The 25,665-nt window shown below is 40.8% G+C and overlaps 2 protein-coding genes across 4 annotated transcripts in view; one reads left to right on the forward strand and one right to left on the reverse strand.

Moving 5' to 3' along the window:
• The first annotated feature begins 654 nt into the window (after positions 1 to 654).
• SHISA3 (shisa family member 3) lies at positions 655 to 3,231 on the forward strand. Its single transcript, XM_063336001.1, has 2 exons — positions 655 to 972; positions 1,860 to 3,231. The coding sequence occupies exons 1-2, from the start codon at positions 684 to 686 to the stop codon at positions 2,309 to 2,311; spliced, it is 741 nt and encodes a 246-aa protein (XP_063192071.1). The 5' UTR covers positions 655 to 683; the 3' UTR covers positions 2,312 to 3,231.
• Positions 3,232 to 10,805: 7,574 nt separating this feature from the next.
• The window catches only part of ATP8A1 (ATPase phospholipid transporting 8A1), a 124,877-nt gene continuing 110,017 nt past the window's right edge, over positions 10,806 to 25,665 (reverse strand). For all 3 annotated transcript variants that reach the window (XM_063335568.1, XM_063335570.1, XM_063335569.1), the window contains 4 exons: positions 20,822 to 20,910; positions 20,323 to 20,415; positions 12,521 to 12,612; positions 10,806 to 12,170 (listed from right to left, as the gene is read on the reverse strand). In XM_063335568.1, the coding sequence (XP_063191638.1) occupies positions 12,073 to 12,170; positions 12,521 to 12,612; positions 20,323 to 20,415; positions 20,822 to 20,910 (372 nt within the window). In that variant the 3' untranslated portion in view covers positions 10,806 to 12,072. The remainder of the gene's footprint in view (positions 12,171 to 12,520; positions 12,613 to 20,322; positions 20,416 to 20,821; positions 20,911 to 25,665) is intronic.

The raw sequence follows: 25,665 nt of genomic DNA on the forward strand, positions 1-25,665 counted from the left end.
AAAATAAAGGTGACGGGGCCTGGTGTTTGACTAAAAGAGGCTATAAATCTTCTGGGGATATACTGCGATGGCTTTTTGCACGTAAAAAAAAAAAGTATCGAGGAAAGGAAATTGTAATAAATCATACGCCGTGCTTGTTGTGTTGTTTTGTTTTGTTTTGTTTTGGTTTTTAACTCTTGGAAGCGCAGGGCTGCTTTAATGAAGTGCCAATGCCAGAAACCCTTCTGCCGGGGGGCGCCGGGCTACGGGGGGAGGCGGGGGGGCATGTGCGGGGATGGAAGGTGCCCGCGTTTCAGCGCAGCCCGTTTTGCAGAGGGGCCGAGCCCCCGACAGGCTGAATCCCCCCCGCCCCGCTCCCGCCTCCGAAAAACCCTCTTCGCCCTGGCCGCAGCCCCCGCTCCCTCCAGCGGGGGGGCGGGCAGCGACCAGCGGGACGGCGGCGGGGGGGTGGGGGGTGGGTGATGAAGCCCCGACGGCAGCGGAGCGGCGGGGCCGGGGGGCGGCAGGTGAGCCCGGGGGCGGCCCCGCGGGGGGGGCGCGGCTGCGGGGGGCTGCTGGGGGGGGGGGGGGGGAGCTGCCCCCACCCCCCCGGGCGCGGCGCCGGAGGCCCCGCATGGCTCCCGGGGCCGCCCCCTGCCTGCCCCGGCGGGGCGGGCGGGCAGCGGGCCGGCGGCGGCGGGGCGATGGCGGGGCGGCGGCGGCGAGGGCTGCTGCTGCGCTGGCTGCTGGTGGGGCTACTGGGGGGCGGCGGCGGCGGCCAGCCCGGCGGCGGCGAGTACTGCCACGGCTGGGTGGACGGGCAAGGGGGCTACCACGAAGGCTTTCAGTGCCCCGAGGGCTTCGACACGGCGGCCGCCACCATCTGCTGCGGCTCCTGCGCCCTGCGCTACTGCTGCGCCGCCGCCGAGGCCCGCCTGGAGCAGGGCGGCTGCACCAACGACCGGGAGCCCCCGGACCCGGGAGTCACCGCCCGTGAGTGCCCGGTCCGCCCCCACCCCCACCCCACCGCGGGTCCCGGGGCGGGCGGGTAGCCGGACCCCCCCCGCCTCCTCCGCCGAGCATCCCCTCGGCCGCCGGAGCCCGGCCGGGTTGCGGGGCTGGTGCCGGAGCCGGGGTCGGGGCGCGGGGGGGCAGGAGGCGGGAGCGGCTCCAGGTGCGCAGCGGGGGGAGGCAGCGGGGGTGCGGGGATGCGGCCGCTGGCGTTAACTCCGCCGTCCGGAGGGGTCCCGGCGGCGGGGCCCGACCCACCTGGAAGGGACGGGTTGTATTTGAAGTTTGCATCGGGAAACTTGGCGGCGTCCGTTCAACTTCCCTTTTGTCCCCGGGGGTGAGACCGGGCTCCGGTGCGCTGCAGTCACAGCCCCACGGTGCCAGGGACCGCCGGGTTTCCGAACAAAAGGAATCCGGCAGCGCAGAGGGAGGCTGGTGTCCCAAGTCACACGCTCTGCCCTTATTTTCCACCTTAACAGCATCCGCAGCGTTTGAGCTCCGCCGGCAGATTCAGGCTGTTACACTGGACAGTCCCGACAGTTTTGGGGGGCGAGGGAGGAGGAGAGGAGGGCGATTCCTGAGCAAAACCTAACCGGAACCACCAACGGGACACGCTGTAGAAAGCTTTTACCATTGGTAACCATTAAAACTGTCACCAGAAAGTAATGTTGCCTGGTACGCGCGGGGTTTAAACTTTAATTTTGTGCTAAGGATCGTGGTAGGAAGCTCTGTCCTACGAGCAGCTCAGCGTGTTCGTGGGGCTGAAACGGTGCGGGGCTTCGTAGACTCTGTGGAGTTCGTTTCTGCACAGCAGACCTGTCGCTTCGCAGGCTAATGTGCGCGGCTTTTCTTATTCTTTCTTCTCCCAGAACCGATCTACGTCCCATTCCTCATTGTTGGATCAATATTTATTGCCTTCATTATCGTGGGCTCTCTGGTAGCGGTTTATTGTTGCACGTGTTTAAGACCTAAACAACCGTCGCAGCCCATACGGTTTTCTCTGCGGAGCTATCAGACCGAGACTCTTCCCATGATCCTGGCCTCCACCAGCTTCAGGACGCCGTCCAGGCAGTCCAGTACTGCCACGAGCTCCAGTTCCACCGGCGGCTCCGTTCGCAGGTTCTCCTTTCCCCGGGCAGAGCCAGGGTGCCTTGCGGCATCGCCACCCCCTCCGTACACATCCGGCTGCTTCCAGGCAGCCCACGCCGTCCACCTCACCCAGCCATCGGGATTTCTGGTGTCGCCGCCGTACTTTGGGTATCCTCTCCAGCCAGAGCCTGCCCTGGCTGGGAAGAGCTGCTCCGATTTTAGTCAGAGCTGAAAGGAGTGGTCAAGAAATGCCGGGCGTCTTGGGAAGCTGCTGCCGGGGCTCACCCTGACGCGCTCTGGGGCTGCGGAAGCCAGAACCGTTCCCGTGGGTGAGTTGCCCTTGGAAAAGCACAAGGTCTCGTTTGGGAGCTCATTTCCCGAACTTGGATCACACTCACGAATGAATTGTAAAATATCCCAAACTTAGTTGCTCTAAATCAAGTGACCGCTCTGAGTCGTTCAGTCTAATTTGCGCGGAACGTGTTCGGAGACAAGTAGAAAAACCGTTTTGGGATAAAATTACTCATTTCATGGTGTTATAAATGGCGTTTTAACCTTAAGTGCTATTAACTTAGTTAACAGACGGTGGCTGCGTTCCACTGGTAATAATCAGACTAGTTCTATAAAGCAGCGCTAAGCGTGAGAAGTCAGAGAGGAACTAGACTAAAGAGAAGAGTTTGCGGATGCCGAAAAGAGCTGACTGCTTCCCGCTTCCATGAGCAATGAAAATAAAAGAAAGTATTTTGCTATAGATATCAAAATGCGTGGGGTTTTTTAAAATACACATAATATACCTGAACTTACACCGCATATTTGCATTAGTAAACTGTAACTACGATAGGTAAAACTAGTACTAATTACGCTAGTTGAAAACGTGCCAGTCCCAAGCAGCCAAACCATTATCTATGAGAAAAGCAGAATGTATTCAGCAATATCACTAATAAGTTCTCCGCAGAAAATTCTAAAAATGGCGCTATATTAAAGCATATTTCAGAAGGAAGTATTTATTGTTGCCTTTTTGCTCAGCAACGTGTGTTAAGTTGGCCGAACCGATCGCGAAGTTCTATTTGTAAAATTAGCCATGTATGAAATGTAAAGACAAGCTTGTAATTTAAAATGTATTTACAGCATTGACAACACTAATTATTTAGTAGTCACACACACAAAAAAAATAATCAATAAACTGTGTGGTTGCAATGTTGTGTCATCTGTATGTCTCTGTACAGGTAGCGTTGGATGAGCAAGTTTTCGTTTCGATGGTGTAACTATACGGTATTTTTTCCTGTTAAAAATAGTTGAATTTTGCTTTTGTGAATGATTTACGTCTCTAACTGTGCACCTGTTGTGCAGGTTTAATATAATATAAAATTCTGAATATATAGCGAACTAGTAGATCAATTAACGTCTTTTATATGGAACTGTGGTAAAGATGTGGTTAAACCGACACTGATTAGTTGGGTGTTTTAATTTAAAACATCCTGCCCTAGGAATAAATTTTGTTTGCCCTTCTACATTCCTTCCTCCAAGTAAACCAACAAACCAAATGGAAGAAGAAGAAAAAAAAAAGGCATTTAACCAAACACGTGCAGCTAACAAATGGAAAATACACATATATACTTGTGTATGTATACTTATATATTATACTTACATAGACATGTATACTTATTTTTGTGAACAAAGTCGTGCTGTGTGTCAGAATCTGCAGTGTCAGGGGCTGAACTGTCCTATTTTATCAGCCCCAGACTCCCCGTCTATGGGATCTGTTGAAGGACGTTGCAGCTGAGCTGTATTCCACAAGTACCGGCACATCGATGCATGTGGAAATTACAGCACTTCTGAATTACAGCGTGCTTCTCTGGGTTTTAGAAAAGCCTCATTGGTTCTTCCTCAAGAGCTGAATACATATTTTTCCTTAGCAAATATCGAAAAATCAGTATCTTAGCATTTATGAAAAAAAAATAAATTTTGAAATAGTCCTTTAAATATGTTTTTTTTAATTGCATAATTAATATTACAATCCAATAGATTGTACTACTGGACATGTGGATTCTAAGCAGAAAGACCACTTAAGTGGTATACAGTGATTTGTACAACCTGATCTAGTTAAAGATGTCCCCGCTTACCGCAGGGGGGTTGGACTCGGTGGCCTTTGAAGGTCCCTTCCAACCCAACACTTTCTATGCTTCTGTGTTTTAAGTAACAGGTTTTAGCTTGAATGTTGCAATTGTTAATGACAAGCTGAAGTAACGATGCACAGGAGTGTGTGTTTGGTAAAAATCTAAAAAGCAGATTCTGAGTACTTGGGGAATTGCTTGAGAGGTAAGCGTTTTGGCTTGCAAATTTTTAAGAAACGGTCTTCAGGGAAGGGGACGGGTAAATTTTTGCCCATCTTTGATGGGGTTTCATAGAAGTCTCACTGTAAATTTGGAATGGGTAAGAAATACAGGACTGTTCATGAAGTAACTATTTGGAAAAATCATTTAATATTGCAACAGCTGTCAGCTCGGCTGTTTGGGAGCGTCCTGCGAGATCTGCTGATGATTCCTGTATACAGCAGCAACAGACAGTAAAACGATTCAACTGCATTTTTTACAAATAGAAATCTTCAATTAGTAGGAAAGTTGTTTTTTTTTTTTTTTTTTTTTTTATCTAGTAAACCAAGGCAACACAGATCCTGCTGGAAGCAGAAACTTGATCGAGTCTAGTTAAGAAGGTGCAATTTTATGTTCCTGTAAAGAGTGGTTAGCCATCGGAGCCGCCGACACGGGTGGTGGGCAGCTGAAATTCAGTGTTTTTCTCCAGGATGGGCTGTACCTGGGAGGCCGCGAGCTGGGCCCAGCGATTGCCCATGACCCTTTGGGGGTGTAGCCATGATGGTCTCAGCGGGCGGATTTATTAATGTTTTAGCGCAGGGACGGATTTTTGGCGACGCTTGTGTGCAGGCTTACAGATTGTAGTGATTATTCAGCCTAAGCAAAGGCTGTGCAGTTTGCCGCGTAGTGTGAAACTCAGTGCGAAGACCCCTCCGAGCTACTGCCTCTCCTCCCCGGGTGCTGCAAAATGGGTTTAAACCCCATAAAATGCTTGAAGAACTGGACGCACGGGAATAATTTCGTTGGATCGGACGTGGAGAAATCAGCAAGTTTACAGAGTGTGAAGCGCCTCACAGATGGGTGGCCACAGAGTGCAACAAATCCTGCGGGGCGGGGGGGGGTCTAAGGCTGGGGAAGAGGAGGGGTGACCTGTGAAGCAGGTGAGGTGGGGGGTATGCACCACCTGGAAACAGACGGACAGGAATCTATAAGTTGAGATGAATCTATGCACGATTGTTCATGCAGCCACCCTGGCAGTGACCCACATGGCTGAAGGGAAGGGACCAGAATAGAAAATAGGGACCAGGTGAAGGTGACCAGAAAATAGGGACCAGGTGAAGGTGACCAGAAAATAGGGACCAGGTGAAGGTGGCCAGAAAATAGGGACCAGGTGAAGGTGGCCAGAATAGAAGCCCAGGGACCAAAATGCCCATTGCCTGCGCCAGCCAGTTCCAGCTGGATTGAGGGTGCAGGTGGGAACGCCGAATTTCCCGCCTAAAGAAAAGGACCTATTGGCTCTAGATGCTTCTACCATTTATAGGAAATAGCCATTTTCCCGAAACTTGCAGACAGAACACGAATGGCATTCTGATACGCTGTTTTAATGACTGATAAATGTCAAAGATATCATCAAAGATAAACTTTAATGTTTGATAAAAAAAAATCTAAAAATTAGATTTTTGAGTACTTAAGTTTGAAGGGCTAGATGTACGCTTGAACCAAAAGAAATAACTGCTATCAGAAATAACTTTTACACAGTACTTGCTTTACTGCCATGCCGCTTCTTTAACACTATTTTTTAACCATTTCTTTTATAATACTGGAGTTAGTTCATACCCATTTTACTAGAGTGACACCAATCTGAAATAAATCAAAATGAAACAAAAAATCACAGTTAAATTGATTATTGTCATTCACGCACATCATGCACAAAATGCTTCGATTGCCATTAACGGGTAACGGCACATCTGAAACCCAGCCCTTCCCTGGGCAAAGGGTAACAGGGACATGATCAGCCGTTTGTTTTGTGTTTCTACATTTTGGGTGTCTTAAGCATCTATCTCCAAAGTGCAAAAAAGACTCTTCAGCGCAAAGAAAAACATTACATGTCCTTGCAGGAATGTCTGAAGGATTTTATTTGAAACTAGGTAAGCGGTATGATATGTAGCTACGTAAACTCATGGGTTATTTGTAAAACTAATCCCACTGGAATTAAAAAAAAAAAAAAAAGTGACAATTTCAAAATCAGTTGGTCCCTACTGTTCAGTTGCAGCTTGACAGTAGTATTATGGAGATGGAGTAAATTTTTGGCACTTTTTCTGCGTTTTGCGATGTGCTCGGTGGACGTGCTGCTCTGAACAGAGCTTCTGCTTTTGCGGGGGCTGCTGCTCCACAACACCCGTGTAAGCAGTTCCCCAGTCGCAATTACCCCGAGGCCGTAACTCCATGACACGCTACCTTCCTTAGCAAAGGCAGGAGAAACCCCTTTTTGTCGTTTTTATTCTCTCCATGTACAACTTGTGCAAATTCAGGGGGGCTGTGGTGTGAATCAGGTTGGTGAAATGATTCAGCTTAAAAATGACGTTTGCCGTAAGAAAGGAGGGAAAGGATTTGAAAGGGAGCCAGGATCCTTATAAACTGGATTGTAACCCGAGTAATTTCCATGGCTTCATGACTGCCAGCGTAACAGAGGTGGCGACAGGCCGTGTGGTGTAATCTTCTTACACCGGCTCTACTGTTAGAGGCTGGGTATCATGAAACTAACAGCGTGAAAGATGCATCTGTTATCAAACCTGCCTTGACAGGATACAATATCTACAAAATAAATTCATTGTACGGAGCGTTTATAAAGAATCCGCCACCTGTCTACGAACAGAACTCAGTTCAGGGTTGGATACACTGATTTTTGTTCAGTGGGTGGGCGCTGTTAGGGGAAAGAAATACCCGCTCGTATCGTAGCCAAAGGATATGGTATTTATCACTGTTGCCTGAAAAAGGAGATGACATTTCCTTATTCCCACTCTACGATTCTTGTACTGCATATTTCTTTCAAAATATGGCATCAGCCCCAGAGTATGTTTGGGCTCTGCTGCAAATCACTAAATTGCAGACTCATGTGCTCCGCCCCCCCCCCCCCCCCTTTTTTTTTTTCTAGTAACTTTTTCTGGACTTCACATGAGAACTGAAAAAGACATCTCAAAATAGGTGTTTAAAAAAAAAAACACCCTCAAAAACATTTCCTACTTTTTCAGTTTACCTTAATAACATAAGAATTCTTTGGTAATTTGTGAAACGCTATTTCTGATCTGTCCCATTTTAAAGAACCAGGAGCGATGGGATATATGTCTTCCTTTGAAAGTGATCCCTAGCATCTGCAACAATCAATTCAACCAAGCTTCTTCATTTAATGGCAAAGTTTATTCATTTTTTTTAACAATTAAAAGACAAAACATTTAAAATTTGCAGTTCAAAACATGCACGTTCACCAAATGCCAAATGACATGTAACACTGCATAGAACTGAATGTGTTACTAAAAGAGAAGAAATATTTATAAAACACAGTGCATTTAACATCCAGTTAAAACTAAACCTGAGAAACTACCATAAACACCGAGTCAAAAAGTCTTCATTCATGCAGCTTCATAATTTCCACGACAGTTTCAGCAGTAATGGCTTAGTGGAGCTGTAAAACCTCACTTGACCTTGAATGCAAATTTTACTGTTGCAGACCGACCGCTTTCTGCAGTGGTTTGCACATATCAAACACTGAAAGTCTTAATGAAAAATTAAGTCGAAGTAGAAAACCAATATTAATGCGTTTATGGCTTCTGTTCTACAATAAAGAAACACCATAAAATATGATTTTTAAAAAAACCCAACTTGTTCTGGTCACAGCTTTGCGATCACAAATCACTCTCTACATGGAAATGCTTTCGTTTAAGTTAAAAGTATCATCACCTCTCCAAAGCGCCCAACTTCGCACATCACCGCTGGGATGAGCAGTCTCTTACGCTCACAAACAGCCCAGCTGAAGCCTACGCAAGGAACGGTTTGCATAAGCAGGGACCAGGTTTGGAATGCTAAAATATTCCTTTGTTTAATAAAGATCTATTGGTTAACAGCGAGGAAACTGGGGGAGCGAGGGCAGAAGAGGTGGGGGGGGAGAGGGGGGGGAGGAGAAACTCATTTGTTGAGTTTTGTTACCAGTGAAAACATCCAGTACCAAGAAAGCTGAACCGACAAACTCGTTTGCTTACATAGCGCTAGCTTCTCGATATATTACGAGCAGACTTTTAACGAAGGCATTAAAAAAAACAGGGAACAGCAACCACCATGCACTGCCTCAGAACACTTAGCAATATTGCCTCATGCAGACGGAATGATAAATCCATCAGAACTACAAGCGCTTTTACGCAATACACAAGGAAAAAAAAAAAGGGAAAAAACTTCTCTTTAAATTTAACACGTATTCCAAATTACTCATCATTCAAGACGGGTTTAAGTGTAACGAAAGAAGTCTTAAGACACTTCACGCGCATCTTCGTAACACAGTGAATTCTATGAATGCATGTGGACATAATAGGAATCTTCAGCTATCTTTCACTGTTTCAAAATATTTTATTTATCATTTTATACAAATAGGATGACGACTAAGTATAAATCTGTTGAAACTGCTTTGCAAAAATAAGTGTAAAATTAGGAAATGGCAAGAAAAAATTCCAAATACAAATTACCAATAGGTTTGTTAAAATTTGTTTCCTGTTACTTACTCTTTTGAATCATTTATATATATCTATGTATATATTTAAAAATAATCAAGCAACAGTATATAAGACACCCGATTTCTAAGTGGCACTGGTGCAACTTTTTGACGGAAATTTTTAATACTAACTTGTAATTGCTATGCAGCGCATGTGAAACAGATGGAAAAGTCCGGGTGAATTCTGTATTTGATACAAACTTGAATTTTCAAACAATAAGAACAGAGGCATTGTTACGAAAATTTTTGCCTTAACTATTTTTTCTTCAAACAAATGACTGCGCGACCCCCTTATTTTAACAAAGATATGATGTACGAACAGGATGGTAACAGATTATAGTCCTGTGTACTCAACACGAAAATAAAGTGCTCACTGTATACTTGACCTGATTTAAAAATGGGCACACATAGCTAAGATGATCTTACATTTGCAAATGGAATCGTACGAGCAATCAAAACCCATAGTTAGAATTGCCACATTGTCTTTTTTTACTGTTTCCAAGAATTGGTATCATCCAACCACTAATTACCAGAAGTATAGATACAGGAGAAAACCCCATCAGAAGTAATAAAACCGAAAAATGCACTTTGTGAAATACTACTTCAAATTCTGTAAAGATGCAAGGATGAAACGCTGTGATAAGACTACCTTAAAAACCTAAATTACAGTCTAAATTTAGGATCTTAGAACTGTTTCAGTTGCTTTCTTCCTTTTTAAGATAGTTAAACTGGGGATACACAGTGTGTTATTTTCCACAAACTGTATTACAACTGTGAGACAGAATTTTAATTTTGTATCATAGGAAGAATCAGAGATCATATAAATCTCTCATTGTAAATATTTTACAACGTCCTCACATCCTTTTCTGCAAAATCAGCAATTAAACCATTTAGAACAGAAAAAAACCCAATAATAATAAAAAATTTACCCATAAAGAGAGTACGTATAGATTGAGTTGTTTTATACGAGTTGAGTACACCGAAAGATTCTAAAGGAGCAACAGTGTCATGGTTAATTTCAGAAATGTTTTGAAGTTGGTCATTGTCCCTCGGGTGACAGAAAATAGGGATCCCCATTTTAGGAAAGGGGCATGCCCCCAAATTTTTTCTTGCCTTAGGTCAAGTGATTTGGCCCTCCCATATTGATCCATCTATTTATCTATGCCTGCAATGGCTTTTCTGAAGGCAGTTCTTGTCTGCATGACTGACTGGCAGTACTGTTTCTAGTGGGATACGTTCCCTTTGTCCCTGGCTCTTCTGTTTTCTGTTTAAAGATCGCTCCGGGAAGGCGAGAGGAAGACACTGCATTACATGCATGTGAAATGCAGACTGCCTTCCCATTGATCCGCCTTCCTAAATATGTACTTTCATATAGTGCCTTTTGTTGGGTTTCCCGTGTGTATTTATAAGTTGCTCTTGGAATGGAGCATCAGAAACTTGGACAGTGCAATAACGTTCCGTGTTAAGTGTTTAGCTCTATGAACAGCAAGGAGGAAAAGTCAACCTTTAGTAAGTATATGACTACTGAAGGAGGGCAGAGAAAAGATGGGACTGGATGACTTGTTAAGTTGAAAGTGGATGATCTGGAGAGTAAAGAGGAAATTCTCAATTTAACAGATCATTGGGGACGTCATTGTTCTGTTTTTCCATCTAGTTGATCTCCATTCAAGGAAAATAAAGATCATATCTGTGCAATGCACAGAAATTTAATTAAAAACTGCTACTATAGAAAAATGTATTTTCTATAGTAATTATGTTGGGTTTTAAACTCAGAATGAAACATGGACCAAAAAGCTACAAAATTTAACTAAATTCTGAAGTTAAAGTAGCTTTTCTTATTTTCAAACCTGATGGTTGTTGAGTAGTAAGTTGAGAAATACCAAGTATAACTACTTAAAAAAGTTACCACAATGCTCTCATTTAACACCTCCCTCCTTTTTTTTTTTTTTTCTTAAACTAGGTGTGTCTCTTTTTCTGCAGTCACTTCCTCTCCATTTTTCATTAGAGGAGAGGGTATATTGGTATTCTGCACGACCAGTAAGTTGTAAAGAGGCTGCTGCAATGTATTTCACACCTTTATAGGAAGTGGCTTTAGTGCAAATAAAACAGTACATACCACAGACTAGCGAAGGGCATGCTTTGCTCTCTATTTCAACGTACGCATTTCAAATAATTTTAGTGTAAAAATGTCGAAAATTTAATTAATTATTTTAAAATAAGTTAAAACAAACTTTCTTTTTGAACCTACAGTACAAGCAGATACAACTACGCATCGCAAAAATAACTGGAGTTTGCAAAAGGGAAGTAAGGCAGAGCAATTCTTAAAAATTGAACGAAATAGTATGTGTACTCAATTTTACAAGGTGGCAGCCATTTTCAACATATGCAATACGAAATGAAAATAAGGGAAAAGCTTGTATAAGGCCAAAGGTGCAAAGACTTGCAGTTTTGAAAGCAAATGCCGTAAAGGCCACTCAAATTAGACTCACTGTACTGTAAATGTTTCTCCTCAAGTGCGGAGACTCAAGCATGCAGTTCTGAGATCAGGACTGGAGTTAATTTCCTTTCAAATTATTTCTAACAACAGAAAACATTTATGGAACTTCTTTGGCAAACGTTTTTAGGTTAGTTTGACACAAACATCTATAAACGTCTTGACTCAAAATCTTTCTCAAAGAAGGTGAATTAACACCAGTAAGATACTATTTTTTCAGCACTTGTTGAAATCAAAGGCTTGTTATCAACTGTATTTAAATATATTAACACTTGAAAACCTTCACAGATGCTAATGGCCTGCCAATGTAAAGTATGTTTAGCGATCTGACCATTGCCTTCTGAGTATATGACCACTATTGATTCAACTTCATTGTAAAATAAGCAAGCTGGCAACATACAAGGTAAATTCCAATCTGTTTACAAAGGCTAAGCAAATACTCGTTAAAAAATTTAGAGATGGTGTGTTACAGTATAATTGCACAGTGCTTATGTCTACTGAATACACAAATCCAAACTTTATGGAACAAGACCATCACAGATCTTTAAATCTCTGGTAACTGGGCCATGGTCGCAGGTCCCAGCAAAGATCTAGCAGTCTGTCTCACAAAAGTAACTAATAAGGCCTAAATCTCGAGCCGTGTTCCTTCACCATTCCTCCGGCCGTTGTTTTGTGGTATCGTAAGCTCTTATTACTTCAGACTGGGAAACTATTCCATTTTCGTCTTGAGAGAAGGCGTAGCCATCTGCAGATATAAAACAAAATAGAAGGTCATTAAGTTTTGATCAGATGTCTTTTGTTAAAAGCTTTAATAAAAACAATTTAACGAAGGTCAACAGGGTGGAATAAACGTCTTTTCAGCAATCAGTAGGTAGGAAATCCATGCCGTTTCTTACCTAATTTTGCAATTATAAAATAGCAGAAAGAACTCTATGCACTATCTTAGGAATGAAGAGAAACCTACCAACAGGCAAAGAACATGGTCTACTGGGTTTAGAATATTACATTTTTACTATAAACAAGTGCAGCGAAAGGTAGAATTTTACTTCTATATTATTAATGGATATTAATTTCTTTTTGTCAGTGAAAACTTACGAAGCAAGTTTTGCTGCAGAGAGTCAGAGCGATACAAGTTCACATGGTTCTTCTTAAAAACATTCTTCAGTAGTTGGGCTCTTTCAGTTAAGCTACAAAGAAAGTGGACATGTGTGAAAAATATTTACTTACTCTTTACAGTATCCCTTTGAGTCTGTTAAATGGGAAATAATAATTCATAGAATCATAGAATGGTTTGGGTTGGAAGGGACATTAAAGATCATCTAGTTCCAACCCCCTGCCCTGGGCAGGGACACCTCCCACTAGACCAGGCTGCTCAAAGCCCCATCCAGCCTGGCCTTGAACACCTCCAGGGATGGGGCATCCACAGCTTCTCTGGGCAACCTGTGCCAGTGTCTCACCACCCTCAGAGTGAAAAATTTCTTCCTAATATCTGATCTACATCTCCCCTCTTTCAGTTTAAAACTGTTACCCCTCATCCTATTGCTCCACTCCCTGATAAAGAGTCCCTCCCCATCTCTCCTGTAGCCCCTTTAAGCACAGGAAGGCTGCTATAAGGTCTCCCCTGGGCCTTCTCTCCTCCAGGCTGAACAACCCCAACTCTCTCAGTCTGTCCTCACAGGAGAGGTGCTCCAGCCCCTCTAATCATCTTCATTTCTCTCCTCTGGACCTGCTCCAACAGGTCCATGTCCTTCTTGTGCTCAGAATGAATTAAAGGAAAAGTGTACATTCTCCTTTTTCTTTTTAAATTGTGCCTGAACTAATTATTAAGATGATTACAAGCATGTGCGAGGGCAGATTATGAAGTCCAGATCCCTGGTAATGTTTGTACTCATCACAGCACAGGCAAAGCATCTGTTTGAAGCACTGTTCTGCGCTGACAGTACAAATAAATGAATAATGTGAACATTTGAGCATGACCCCTTTAGAAACATGCGGTGTAAAGGGAAGGCACTGGCTTCCTTGACATAGCGTGGCCTGATTAGTGCCAGGTCGAATTACAGTCTTTTTCTATTTTTTTTTTTTTTTTACATAAGACAGTGCTCTTAGCTCAGAAAGCTTTCAAAATCTGACAATTTTGATAACATATTCAAGATGTGCAAGGGACTATATTAAAAAAACTCACACAAAACTCACCAAAAAAGATTTCTTCCTCTAAGTTTGATATTCACTGCGAATTAGAGCTTGTGTTTGAGAGAAATACCCACCTATTGTTTAAACTTTTCCAATGCTGAAAAATCCAGCCCCTCCCCATGTGAACTGGTCTAAAAATCAGTTCACTTAAAAAGTATCTTATGTTTACTCTGAGTATATAGTGATTTAATGTTGTTGTAGTTTTGCCAGATTATCAAAGTTGTTTCTTGTGTAGGGATGTAGGAAGCATAACAGGTTCACATACCTATGTTACTGAATTTTGATCAGTCAAATTACTTTTTAATATTATTGTCAATTAGCTCAACAGACTTACCTTTCCAGGCTACTGACCAGACTAAGTGGTGAAAGGAATGGAACTAGACTGCTTCCCTTACTAGATTAGCATTCAAACCGTTATTACATTAGAAATGCTCATTCTTTCTTCAGTGAGTATATACTACTTATATATGAAGCTGAACCACTGTCTTAAACTGCAGAGACTAACAGTCTCTCTCTCCTTTCTGTTCCCCTCCAGTCTGGTGGTTGAAGCATGTACCAGGAAGTGAGAGCTTGGCTAAGTTGGAAGAGGGGAAATAAACCGATTATTCCCATTCTCACAGAGGAGTTCTAATTGCAAAATCTACAGGGTAAGGGAATAGGCAGGGAAAACTGCTTCTGTGGCAATGTTTTGAATCAAAAGATGGAATGAGACTTCCTTGTAAAAAAGGAATTAGGTACCAGTTCCAGGAGAGCAGTTGGCATCTGCTGACGGGACCAAGAATGGAGAGGCTGGAATACTGAGACACACCTTACTCTCACTCTTTTCACATGCTAGCTCTTTGGAGATTTATTTGTTTGTTTTCATAATTTTTTTTATCCTGATTGCTCCCCTAGGCTGTGTAGGAGCCTTATTTTTTAGTTCAGAGCTACAAACTGTTTAAGTGACAAGGTCAATAAAAAATTAGGGACCGAGGCTTAAACCACAAGGATGTGAATAAATATCTTCATGTAAGATGGAAGGTCAAAGAGGTGGAAGGCCATGCGAATACTTAGATACAGTTATCAGCTCTATCTCCTTTGCAATACATCTGAGAAACCCTTCTTACTGTGAGTTGAAATCAGCAAATTTCTATGTTATTGTCTAATAAAAAACTATTTTATTAAAAACATAGCAGGCCTATTCTGGCATTTTTCTACCATCCCTGTTCTTTGCTTGTGTTCCAGAATGAAATGTTCAGATTGCTTAAATGCTAAGCACTGAAAATACTGCCTTAAGTTTTACAAGAACATGAAGTAAGCACATTTCTTAGTTTATGTATAATGAAGTTTCCACTGCACAGATATGATTGCTGGTACAGAAAATACAAATAAAGTAGGAAATATGTTTGGGAAAAGAAAAGTGCTTCCAGCTATTCAGGTATTAAATTCTGCTCTATTTCTACACTTGAAGAAATACTGCAGGCATTTTATTATGAATCACTCTGTTGCCATTCAAAAGCATATTTAAAAATATACATGAGAACTCAAGAAAACGTGGTTTCGTAATTATCCAGTGGTAAATCATAGTAACTAAACGCCTATGCTCATTATGTGTACCAATATGGACAAGCAGAATATTAACTATTTTTGAATATGAAATGTATATATTGACAGGCAATTAATCTCACTTACAGAAAAAAACCAACTTTACTACTTTATATATTTCTCACCAACCACTTATCTGGTCTAAAAATAATTTCCAAGTGGACTGAATGAAAAACACTGATTATATGAAACAGCATTTGCAGTATGTATCTCTAAAGACATTTCCACAAGTTTGGGCTTTTATTCATGTTATTGTTAGTCTATATAGTATTCAACCCAGTAAAAATATTTTTGTGCTAAGTATTAATACAGTTGTGTCTGCTTAAGCATTACATACAAGGTATCAGAAAAACTGTTTTTCAACAATGGTTTATATACAAAAAGTATCCTTTTACCGTAGTCATTTCAATTTTAAGTACAAATGGCTTTGTGGCATTTCAATTACAATGGCTCTAATGATAGAAATCATACTTTTTGTGGCATAAATTTGTTAATCCACAGAAGCCGCTCTATTATTGATGCTATCAAGGCACCCTCGAGTCAACAGTATTCCAACATGAAAGTTTACGTTCTGTTAGAAAAGTGACCAGGCAAAATTTGCACCTTCTTGCTCAAGATATATTCTTACTTAACTGACAAATATATGTGACTAATTTCAACGTGTTGCCTACAGAATAACTGAATAAAGTCTTTTTGGACAGTTTTGGGGAAAAAAAATGTCTGATTACACATCCTTACACACACCGAAACAGCGAGATACAATAGGAATGCTCTTCCTGAGCCTTCAATAGTAACAGTTTAAAAACAGTTTCGAATCAGCACTGGAAAAATAGAAGGGATGACAGAATTTAAGACTATATTACCATGTCCTACTTTTAAAGCATATGCTAAAATACAATAAAGATCTTTGAAGAGCAGTATTTTAAATAATTTCAATGTAATGTAAATGTCAAATTTTATGCTAATTTTAAGAAAACAGATGAAAGTGCAAGTTCAGAATTTAAATAGAAAATTCCCATCCTAAGATTGTTTGGTAGGAAAATATCAAAAGCCAAAGCCTACAATCTTAGCTGTATTTAAATACATGCAATATCACATCAACACAGTTGCAGAAATCTGCCACAAATATATTCTAGCTGAAAAAACAGCCATAAAATTAACACTAATATACTTAGAATCACAGAATAGTTTGGGTTGGAAGGGACCTTTAAAGGTCATCTAGTACAACCTCCCCTGCCATGAGCAGAGACATCTTCAACTCGATCGGGCTGCTCAGAGCCCTGTCCAGCCTGGCCTTGAATGTTTCCAGAGATGCAGCATCTACCACCTCTCTGGGCAACCTGGGTCAGTGTTTCACCACCCGCATTGTAAAATATTTCTTCCTTACACCTAGTCTAAATTTACCCTCTTTCAGTTTAAAGCCATTACCCCTTGTCCTATTGCAACAGGCCCTGCTAAAAAGTCTTTCCCCATCTTTCCTGTGGGTCCCCTCTAAATACTGAAAGGCTTCGACAAGGTCTCCCCAGAACCTTCTCTTCTCCAAGCCGAACAACCCCAGCTCTCTCAGCCTGTCCTCGTAGCATAGATGCTGCAGCTCTCTGATCATTTTTGTGGCCCTCCCCTGGACCTGCTCCAACAGGTCCACGTCCTTATTTTGGGGGCCCCAGAGCTGGGCACAATACTCCAGGTGGGGTCTCAGCAGAGTGGAGTAGAGGGGCAGAATCCCCTCCCTCAACCTGCTGGCCATGCTTCTTTTGATCCAGCCCAGGATACGGTTGGCCTTCTGGGCTGTGAGTGCACATTGTTGGCTGTTCTCCAGCTTTTCATCCACCACTACCCCCAAGTCCTTCTCAGCAGCGCTGCTTTCAATCCTTTTATCCCCCAGCCTGTATTGATAGCAGGGGTTGTCCTAACCCAGGTGCAGGACCCTGCACTTGGCCTTCTTGAACCTCATGAGGTTCACATGGGCCCACTTCTTGAGATTGTCCAGGTCCCTCTGGCTGGCCTCCCATCCCTCAGGTGTGTCAACCACACCACTCAGCTTGATGTCATCAGTAAGCTTGCTGAGGGTGCGTTCAATCCCACTGTCTGTGTCGTTGATGAAGACGTTAAACAATACTGGTCCCAGTATGGAACCCTGAGGGACACTACTTGTCACTGATCTCCATCTGGACATTGAGCTGTTGACCACTACCCTCTGGATGCGACCATTCAGCCAATTCCTCATCCACCAAACAACCCACCCATCAAGTCAGTACCTCTCCAATTTAGAGAGAAGGATATTGTGGGGGACCGTAGGTCTTCTAAGTAAACATTCAGATACTGCCTGATTGCAGCATCTAGCCAATGGTAGAAAACCTGACCTGTTATCTGTGGAAGTTGAGCCTCTTATTTTGTGTTGTAGTATTTTTAAGATGGGAATGGACAGAGTGGAAAAACTCCTGAATTATCGTTCTCGCTATTTCCCAGTTAACTCTTAATCAAACAGTGATTTATATTTTCTTAGGTTATTTTGGCATTTCATGAAAACAAATCCCGTTTTCTGCTACAACATAAAAAGGTACTTCCAGAGGTATGCACATTAGATAAATATTATTTGGTGCTGAAGAATACACAGTAAGTTTGTCAAAAATAACTATTTGATCTTGCATGAAAAGCACTACAACTCAAGAATAAGTCTCATGCGTGTATTTAAAACAGATGTAGAGGACATGCCTTACCAATTTAACTACTGACTCTGCACTGGTTAAGTAGTTAATCCGGTCTTATGCAATTTAGGAGACCCAAAAATGTTTGCAATAGTTCAATCAAATTTCTGAAGATGCAACTAAGTCAGTTCATCAGACTGTTTCTTTAACAAAGAATACTTTCTCCATGAAGGGTGAAGTTTTGGCCCTTCTACCCGAATTAAGATGTAATGAAAAAAAAAATCATGGAGAGAATAAATCCTTAAGAGATTTTAAAATAAGAGATAAATCCTACTAAGATGTCTAACATCCATTGATTTGTATGTTCGGTGGATGCTTGTATACTTCAAAGAATACAGATCTAAAAATAACTTTGTGGAGAAGGAACGGATCTAAGACACTCTGGCAGATAACTAACCCACTGTCACGAAGCCCTCCTAACAACTTAACTGTGGGATAAAAAGATATTTGTGAAACTAGTGGTGAAAACACCAAGTTCCTCTTACATAAATAAGAAAGGATTTGGAAGACATTCCGTAGGAAGACATTCTAAAGGAAGAGCGTACTGCCTAGACAACCGAAGTAAATGTAGCTGAATTTGGGAATACAAGAGAAGCCTTGGGAATGCAAGTATGGAACACTAAAAAGGCACATTACCTTTCTTTCTTCTACACCCACAAGATGTTCCCCTTTTAGCACTGTCTAGTACTAATGTCTACTTTCTTTTCTGTAATTCATTCTTTTACAACTTTCGGTCTTTGCAAAAGAGCACACAGCATAGATTGCTTCTAGCTCAAATCTCCGCACATGGATATATGAGTTGGTTAATGTGGAGGAAGATCTTACCCTGAAGCTGCCTGAATGGGCACTGCCACTGGAGAGGCATTCCTAACAATCAATTTAGATCACATTTAAAGCACTGTTGGGTCTTGCAGTGATGAGGAAAAGCATGCTCAATGAAGGCATCGTCATCAACTAGGGGATTTTGCAGTACTTCCACAGTATGAAGCTGCTGCCACAAATACAGCATATAGAGCCTGACAGGAGACTCTATACAGGTATGTGCTCCTATGTAGCCCACCACACTAGACTAGGTGCTCCACAGGTGGTGGGATGAGCTTCCAGGCCTCACAGTACCTCCCCTGGTATTTGTCTATGGTACCAGGGAAGATGAACTCCACTAGAGACAAAACAGTCTTGTGAAAATAATTTCTAGGAAAAGAAAGGAAAAGTAGGAGCAAATACATGAGCTGAATATTCCACCCATTAGAAACGGTGGTCATCACCCTGGTATCCAATGTAATTTGGTCTCAACCTGGTAAATCCTAGTAAGCTGATTCCCACAGAACTGGAGGAGGGACACAGTAAGATTGAAGGAGAAAGGGAACTTAAGTATCTTTATGAACAAAAGGTGCTTCCTGAAAATTGAACCTACAGTAAAAGAAGTGGCTGTTTGTGTTTTTTTCTGGTCTCTTTCCATGCATACCTCGGCAGGAAAAGCGCGTTCTTGGCTAAGCCCTTTGCCATGAAGATACTAAAAAACCAGCAGTCAAAAGGAAAGAAAGAACAGGAAAATCAAGTATCAACAGTTTCAGCTTTTTGTAGACTTCACAAAACTCGTGAAAATGAAGACAAGGAAAGAAAGCTCTAGCTCAGCCAAATGGCACTAATGAATTGCAAGGGGGGAAGAAGGGGGCTTTGTCATCTCACACGGCCGTTCAGCAAGCACTTGCTACAAGTTCAGCTAGAGTTAAAAAGCCTCAAGTATTTTAGTGAGTGCACACCTTTATGCTGAGTTTACACATAGAAATTGTCCAATTGTTGAGTTCTACCTTCTCCCTTTTCAAATTACCTGCCTGACCCATGAAGGAGGATATAACAAGGGAATTCTTGTTGAGTCTTAACTTTAACCTATATGAGGTAAGAAATAATTTCATTAAATTTGTTTGCTCTGGATTGCATGAGATACAAAGCCAGCTTGTTCTACTGAATTTCAGCAAATCCCAGACAGATTTTGCTGTTTTCCCCTACGCTAGCAAGAGGTTTTAAAAATTTATTTTATGTTTTTATTATGCTTAGGTCCAATTTATAACTGTGCTAGTGAAGGATGCATGTTTAAACTCACTTTGTATTAACTGTTAACACAGTCAGAGGCGACAGAATTAAAAGTGTACCTCAAGTTTGTTCTCAATGTAATAACTAGAAACATAACAGTCAATTACAAAGAAACACATCAGCTAAAGCCCCCAGTAAAACTTACATTGAAGTGTATGAAAAAACATACAGGCTCAGCAGACTTGAAACCTCTTTACAGATGCCTTTTGCTTGTATGCATTTTGAAAAATAACCTTTTGCCTTTGATACGTGTATAAGGCTGAAAATATTTAGCTTTTTTTTAAGACAATGATCTAAAGATTTTTCAGATCTTTACAGTACCTCTTGCCATGCACAACTGCCCCAGGATCCTCAGACTTTGCTTCCAACTCCTGAACTTCATCCACCAGTGTCTTAAAAGTAGCTCTCTTTACTCTGTAAATAATACAAAATACTGCCAGATTTACTCTTCTTGAAAGTAAAAGAACAGATTTTTTTTAACACTTACATAAGCATTCAATTTACAAATCCATTTTCCCAGATGACTTAAAATTAAGCTTTACAAGAAGAAATATTATAAAGCAAGTCTAAATAATGTATTTTATCAGCTGTTCTTGCAAATTAGAAACAGCAAATATTTATAAAAAATACATGGCAATTATTGAAACATTTAAAATATTAATAACACTTGTAATAAAGTTCATCAAAAACAAACAAGGTGAAAAATAATTTTATATAATCACCAGAGCTGGTCTTCATTTGCTTTTCTTATATTAGTAATTAGAACACACGTTTAAAAGTCAGTACTTTCTCCCGTAAATGTCAGCACTTCCGTACTCACACTTTGTACACTACATCAAAAAGTAAAGCTGTCATAGGAATACATAGAAGTCCCATCCAAAACACTCCAGAGCTGAACAGCATAGCTGCCTGGAGGGAAATAAAGCACAAAATGTGATGGTGTTATGACAAGAACTAGGAAAAAAACCTTAGAAATATCAATTACTTGGTTGAGGGTATCAAAAGCAAATTTAAATGAACCACTCTGGACTCTCTGATGTGAAATACAACTTCAACTCCTTTCTAAAATTGCCTGAGTCGCTATAGAAATCCAGTAGATAGTAAGCGCTAATTCATGTTAAGAAGCTGGTAGAAAGACCACACTGCTTAACTCTTTGAGAGAGGGGGAATCTACCCCTCCACAGCCCTGCTCTACACCACTATGCTGACTGGAGACATTTCCATTAAAATCAGATTTATCGAAAATCCATTCCTCCCATCTGCACAATCTTTGTCAATACATTATGAGCACAATTTCTTATTTGCAATCAACCCGAACAGGATATAATGGTTCCTGACCCTTGATATGGATATTGGACACTGTTACAATCATTTTGCAATATAACTTGGATCAAAGTTCTCTCTAACATAATACACTGTACCACAGTTCCCACACTGCCACAGAACTGCTTAAAAATGAGAACTTAGAAAACTACTAATTACATAATTACAGAAGTATGCAACACATTGTTAAATGATGATCTAACACATTAACGCATGGTGAATTATTTGCAAATCAGGTCATTGCTTTCAGCTGCGTGTTTGCTTTTTTATACACTGCTTTATATTAATACACAGGAATTTCTTCTGTTCATAACTTGAACTTGGTCTGTAAATACACTCATAACTAAAACACACTAAAAAGCCAAAACAAACATCATAATGTATGGACATTAATCGAAAAAACCACTTTAATCTACCCTTGTAATTCATGCCCAAGTATCGACATCAATAATATTATGGATGCAAAGGGTATGATAAATACTTAATGAAGCATCTTACTGAAAGATTGTTTTGCAGTCAGTATTAAAAATACCTTTGTAATGTAATTAGATTGCAGAGAGATTGAAAGTAACATTGCTACAGAACAATACCCTTTCAAATCTTTTGCTTCATTACTTGGAGACTAATTCCTTTCAAAGGTTAAACCTCAGTACATAACTAAAATAAACAAGCTGAGATCTCACTAATATTAATTAGCAGACAAATGCAAGTAGCTGCAGTAACTAAAGTCTAATTTCTGAATGCATGTATGTGAACATTTTGGAATTATACCTGATGCGTTCATGTATAAAAACAAAAATGAATTGTTTTCAGAAAAAAATTCTCATTCTCATATAGGTAAAAAGTTATATTTACCTTCTTTTCGTATCCCAGTTCCTAGTGACACTGATTCTTTGGAAAGTATTAGAATGCATTTGAACTGAAGAACTGGTAAACTTTCCACAGCTACGTTAAAAGGACACAGATATTGCCCTGAGATTCCGCCATTTATTTCTGCCAACAGCTGTCAGCAAAGGTGTAAACACTGAGCAGGAATAGGTTCAAAATAAAACAATTTCCATTTTTGATGGAGGAAAAAAAAGACGATTTTGTTTCAGGAAGTGGAGAAGATGTATTAGCACGGTCACTTTATAAGCAAAGCATGACTTTTGACATACTTGATGAAATACCCATTTCCTAAAACAGCAGCTAATAGGAAACGTCCATCACAACTACATTTTGCAAGACTTGGTATAACTAAGTAGCAATTAGAGAGACGAAGTTTCCTAAAACCCAAGAAAAAACATAAAACATACAACTTGAAGTAACTACGACTCTTATTTCCTATTAGCAACAACATTTTTCAATATATAAGGACATAGCAAAGAGCTGTGCTTGCATTAGCCACCCTGTATTAAATGTTTGCTGGTGAAACAGCAAAAGTGATAATGTAGGTCTTAGGATGTTAATTCTGACCATTGTAATGCTAACTATGAATGAAGGAACAACTGGCGCCTACTATTCAGTCCATCCAGCCTTTGGCTTTACAAATGAACAACATGAATTGAGGGAAAAAAAAAAAGTTTTTCTGCGTCATATTTGAAAGCCTGTCAGATTTTTTTTTCTTTTACAGAGTTAATCCAAACCTAAAAGATTTAAAGCCGACATTCGCATTAAAGACAGAGGGCCTCTTTGTATTTTTTGGACGAAGAGGGGAAAAAATAAAATCCCACAGAGGTATTTCCTTCCTTTCTGTACAAGAAAGCTCCCCCCTCACTCTGTAGAAAACATTTTTGTCTCTAACTTTTCACATCTCTCTACACATAGGCAGGTCATCTGGGAAATGGCAAACCAATCCTTTTCAGACAATGGCACTAACAGGAGCAGCCTGTTCTGGGGACGGACTCTGGCTGCCTCTGTTCGTGGTTTACAAATTGTTCCTAATGTGAGAGATTTGTGGTCTATGCCAAGTTTTCCCCCTTTAGGCCTTGTGAAACCAAATGGAATCTGCCACAAAAGTGGCTCCCAGGGGAATTCAGAAGTAATCCAAAATAAGAGCTGGGAAGCCTAGTTTATTGTAGGATTTACAAATCCTGCAGGGAGGATAAATGATTTGTCATCTGTGGAGCTCATGCTCAATATTAGGACTTTCTAAAGTGAATTAACATTGCTTATTAAGTGCATTGTACAGATTTTTATAAAAGTTCTTATTTTTGAAAAAAGAAAGAAAATGCTGAGAATTACTCCCTTTCACGGCTTAGTGGCAGATTAGAAATCCGGGCTGCAAAACATTTTTAATGCACTGATGAAGATGTACCGTTAGGAAATAACATGCCAACATGAACAGAAAATATTCCCTTTTTCTTCACTATGAAATATTCTACCGAAACAGCTAACGCAGGTTTTAAAAAGCCTTCTGTAAGTAAAGAGAGAAAGATGAAAAGAGCAGGAAAATGCTTGCTGCAGAAAAGCTTATGAAAACCATTTTCAGTTTATCTATTTCAGGTGTCGTCTATGTATGTGGCCCCTCCTTATAAACTACAGAACTATTAAAATAATACCTCCTCAACACCATCAAACCAGCTACAGTTTCTCCTCTCAACAACCTACAGAGACAACTTCATCGGTTTTAGGTATCTGCATGTTTTCCTTCATGCACGCCAAAATACTCACTGTTGTAATATTAAAACAGATTTGCATTTAATTCCCAGTGCAATGAAGTTCCAACAAGTGGGTTCTTGTAATGCCTCCAGTCTTTCTTTGCTTTTTAGAGTTCAAAAAACATCTCATACGTCCTATTAATTAAAGAACTACGTGGGAACTCTGCTTATTAGGTATATCAAGCAGGGAGTCTCTCCATTTTCTGCAAATACCTTTAAAAGAAAACAAAGCCTTACTGGTACACAACACACAGTATAAGGCACTGAAACAGAGGGAGTACCAGGCAGTCAGGAGGCAGATAACTGTGGATATCTGCAGGCAGAATCTAGAAGTTCTTACTTGAACAAATCTCCTACGAGACGAGAAAAATGAGTAAGGATAGACTAACATATCTTCCCTTTTCCCTAGCTCCTCTCATTTTCTTCACCTAAGGATACTACAGACTGATGGACGCTTGTCCATTGCAAGATCACTGATTTCCTCACTGCAGGTGGAATGTATCCCACAGAGGCACAATTCAGATTCTGGTCTTAATTATACAAGGGCAAATAAAAAATATTATCAATAATAAAAATACGTATAAAAAAACCTCACAAACGCAGACATGTACTATAAATGCTAAAGCTTCAGGAACCACCTCTATGGTGACACAGAGTATATGAACGCTAATGAAGCCAGACAGAGCAATACAGAGAATTAACTGAGACCTCGGTCTCCCTCCTACAGATCTGTCCTTAGTTCAGTCCCTTGTTTCGATGATTACTTTAATATTCTAAGTATCCATCAGAACACACATCTTGCCTTTTCCTAAAAATAAAAAAATACAAAAAAACCAGCACATTGTCTCTTCTAATCCAGTAAGTGTTCAATTATTCCATGGGAATAAGAGCAGAAGACACAGTCTCTGTTCAATCACCTTTTCCACGGAAAGAATTACCCTGAAAGTTTCAAAGCACAGAGAAACTTAAATCTGCCTTTTGCGTAACATTCATTCTGGGTGAACCCAGAACGTTGTTCTAGTATTTAACTGTTGGATAAATGGGTATTTTAAAAAAACACAGGTGATAAGGGTCTAACTGTGAGAGGTAGTTCAGGCTTGTGAATCATCAGATTAGCACTTATGTCGAACCATAGTAAGGCATTCGAGGCCGGAAAGAGACGAAATGCAAGACTGCACCTTATTACATGTTCTTGTGGCTAGCTTCGAATGGTTGCTCATTTTCACTTTGTGAATTAAGTTCACAGGCATTTAACTGCTTCCTTGCATTTTATGAAAGCCTAGGTTACCTCAATAGGTATTTCACATTTGGAAAAAAAACCCCAAACAAACCAGCGATAAATCACAGTGCCAGCAATACCTCTTACGAAGAAAAATTACCACTTGCTATCTCTGTTGACTTCAGACAGAAACAGAGATGGAAGAGCTTTCAAAGATAAAAAGCAAGGAAAGAGTAAAGAAAAAAGGCTTCACGATAAATATGAGTACCTGGAAATTTCCTCAAAAAGCTGAAAAGGAGAATGACACAAACAAAAAAAAGCTTCCTCAAGAATCAGGAAGAGAAGCAGGTTCTTTTAGCTGAGAAGGTTGTACTACAGCTTGAACTAACGGTAAAAAAAACCCTTTAGAAAGTTGAAGAGAATTAGTCAGCCTTGATGTGAAATTAGACAAGCTAGAAAATACTGGCAAGGTGAGATTTATGA

The sequence above is a fragment of the Chroicocephalus ridibundus genome, chromosome 5 (genome assembly GCF_963924245.1).
Source record: "Chroicocephalus ridibundus chromosome 5, bChrRid1.1, whole genome shotgun sequence".
Lineage (NCBI taxonomy): Eukaryota > Metazoa > Chordata > Aves > Charadriiformes > Laridae > Chroicocephalus > Chroicocephalus ridibundus.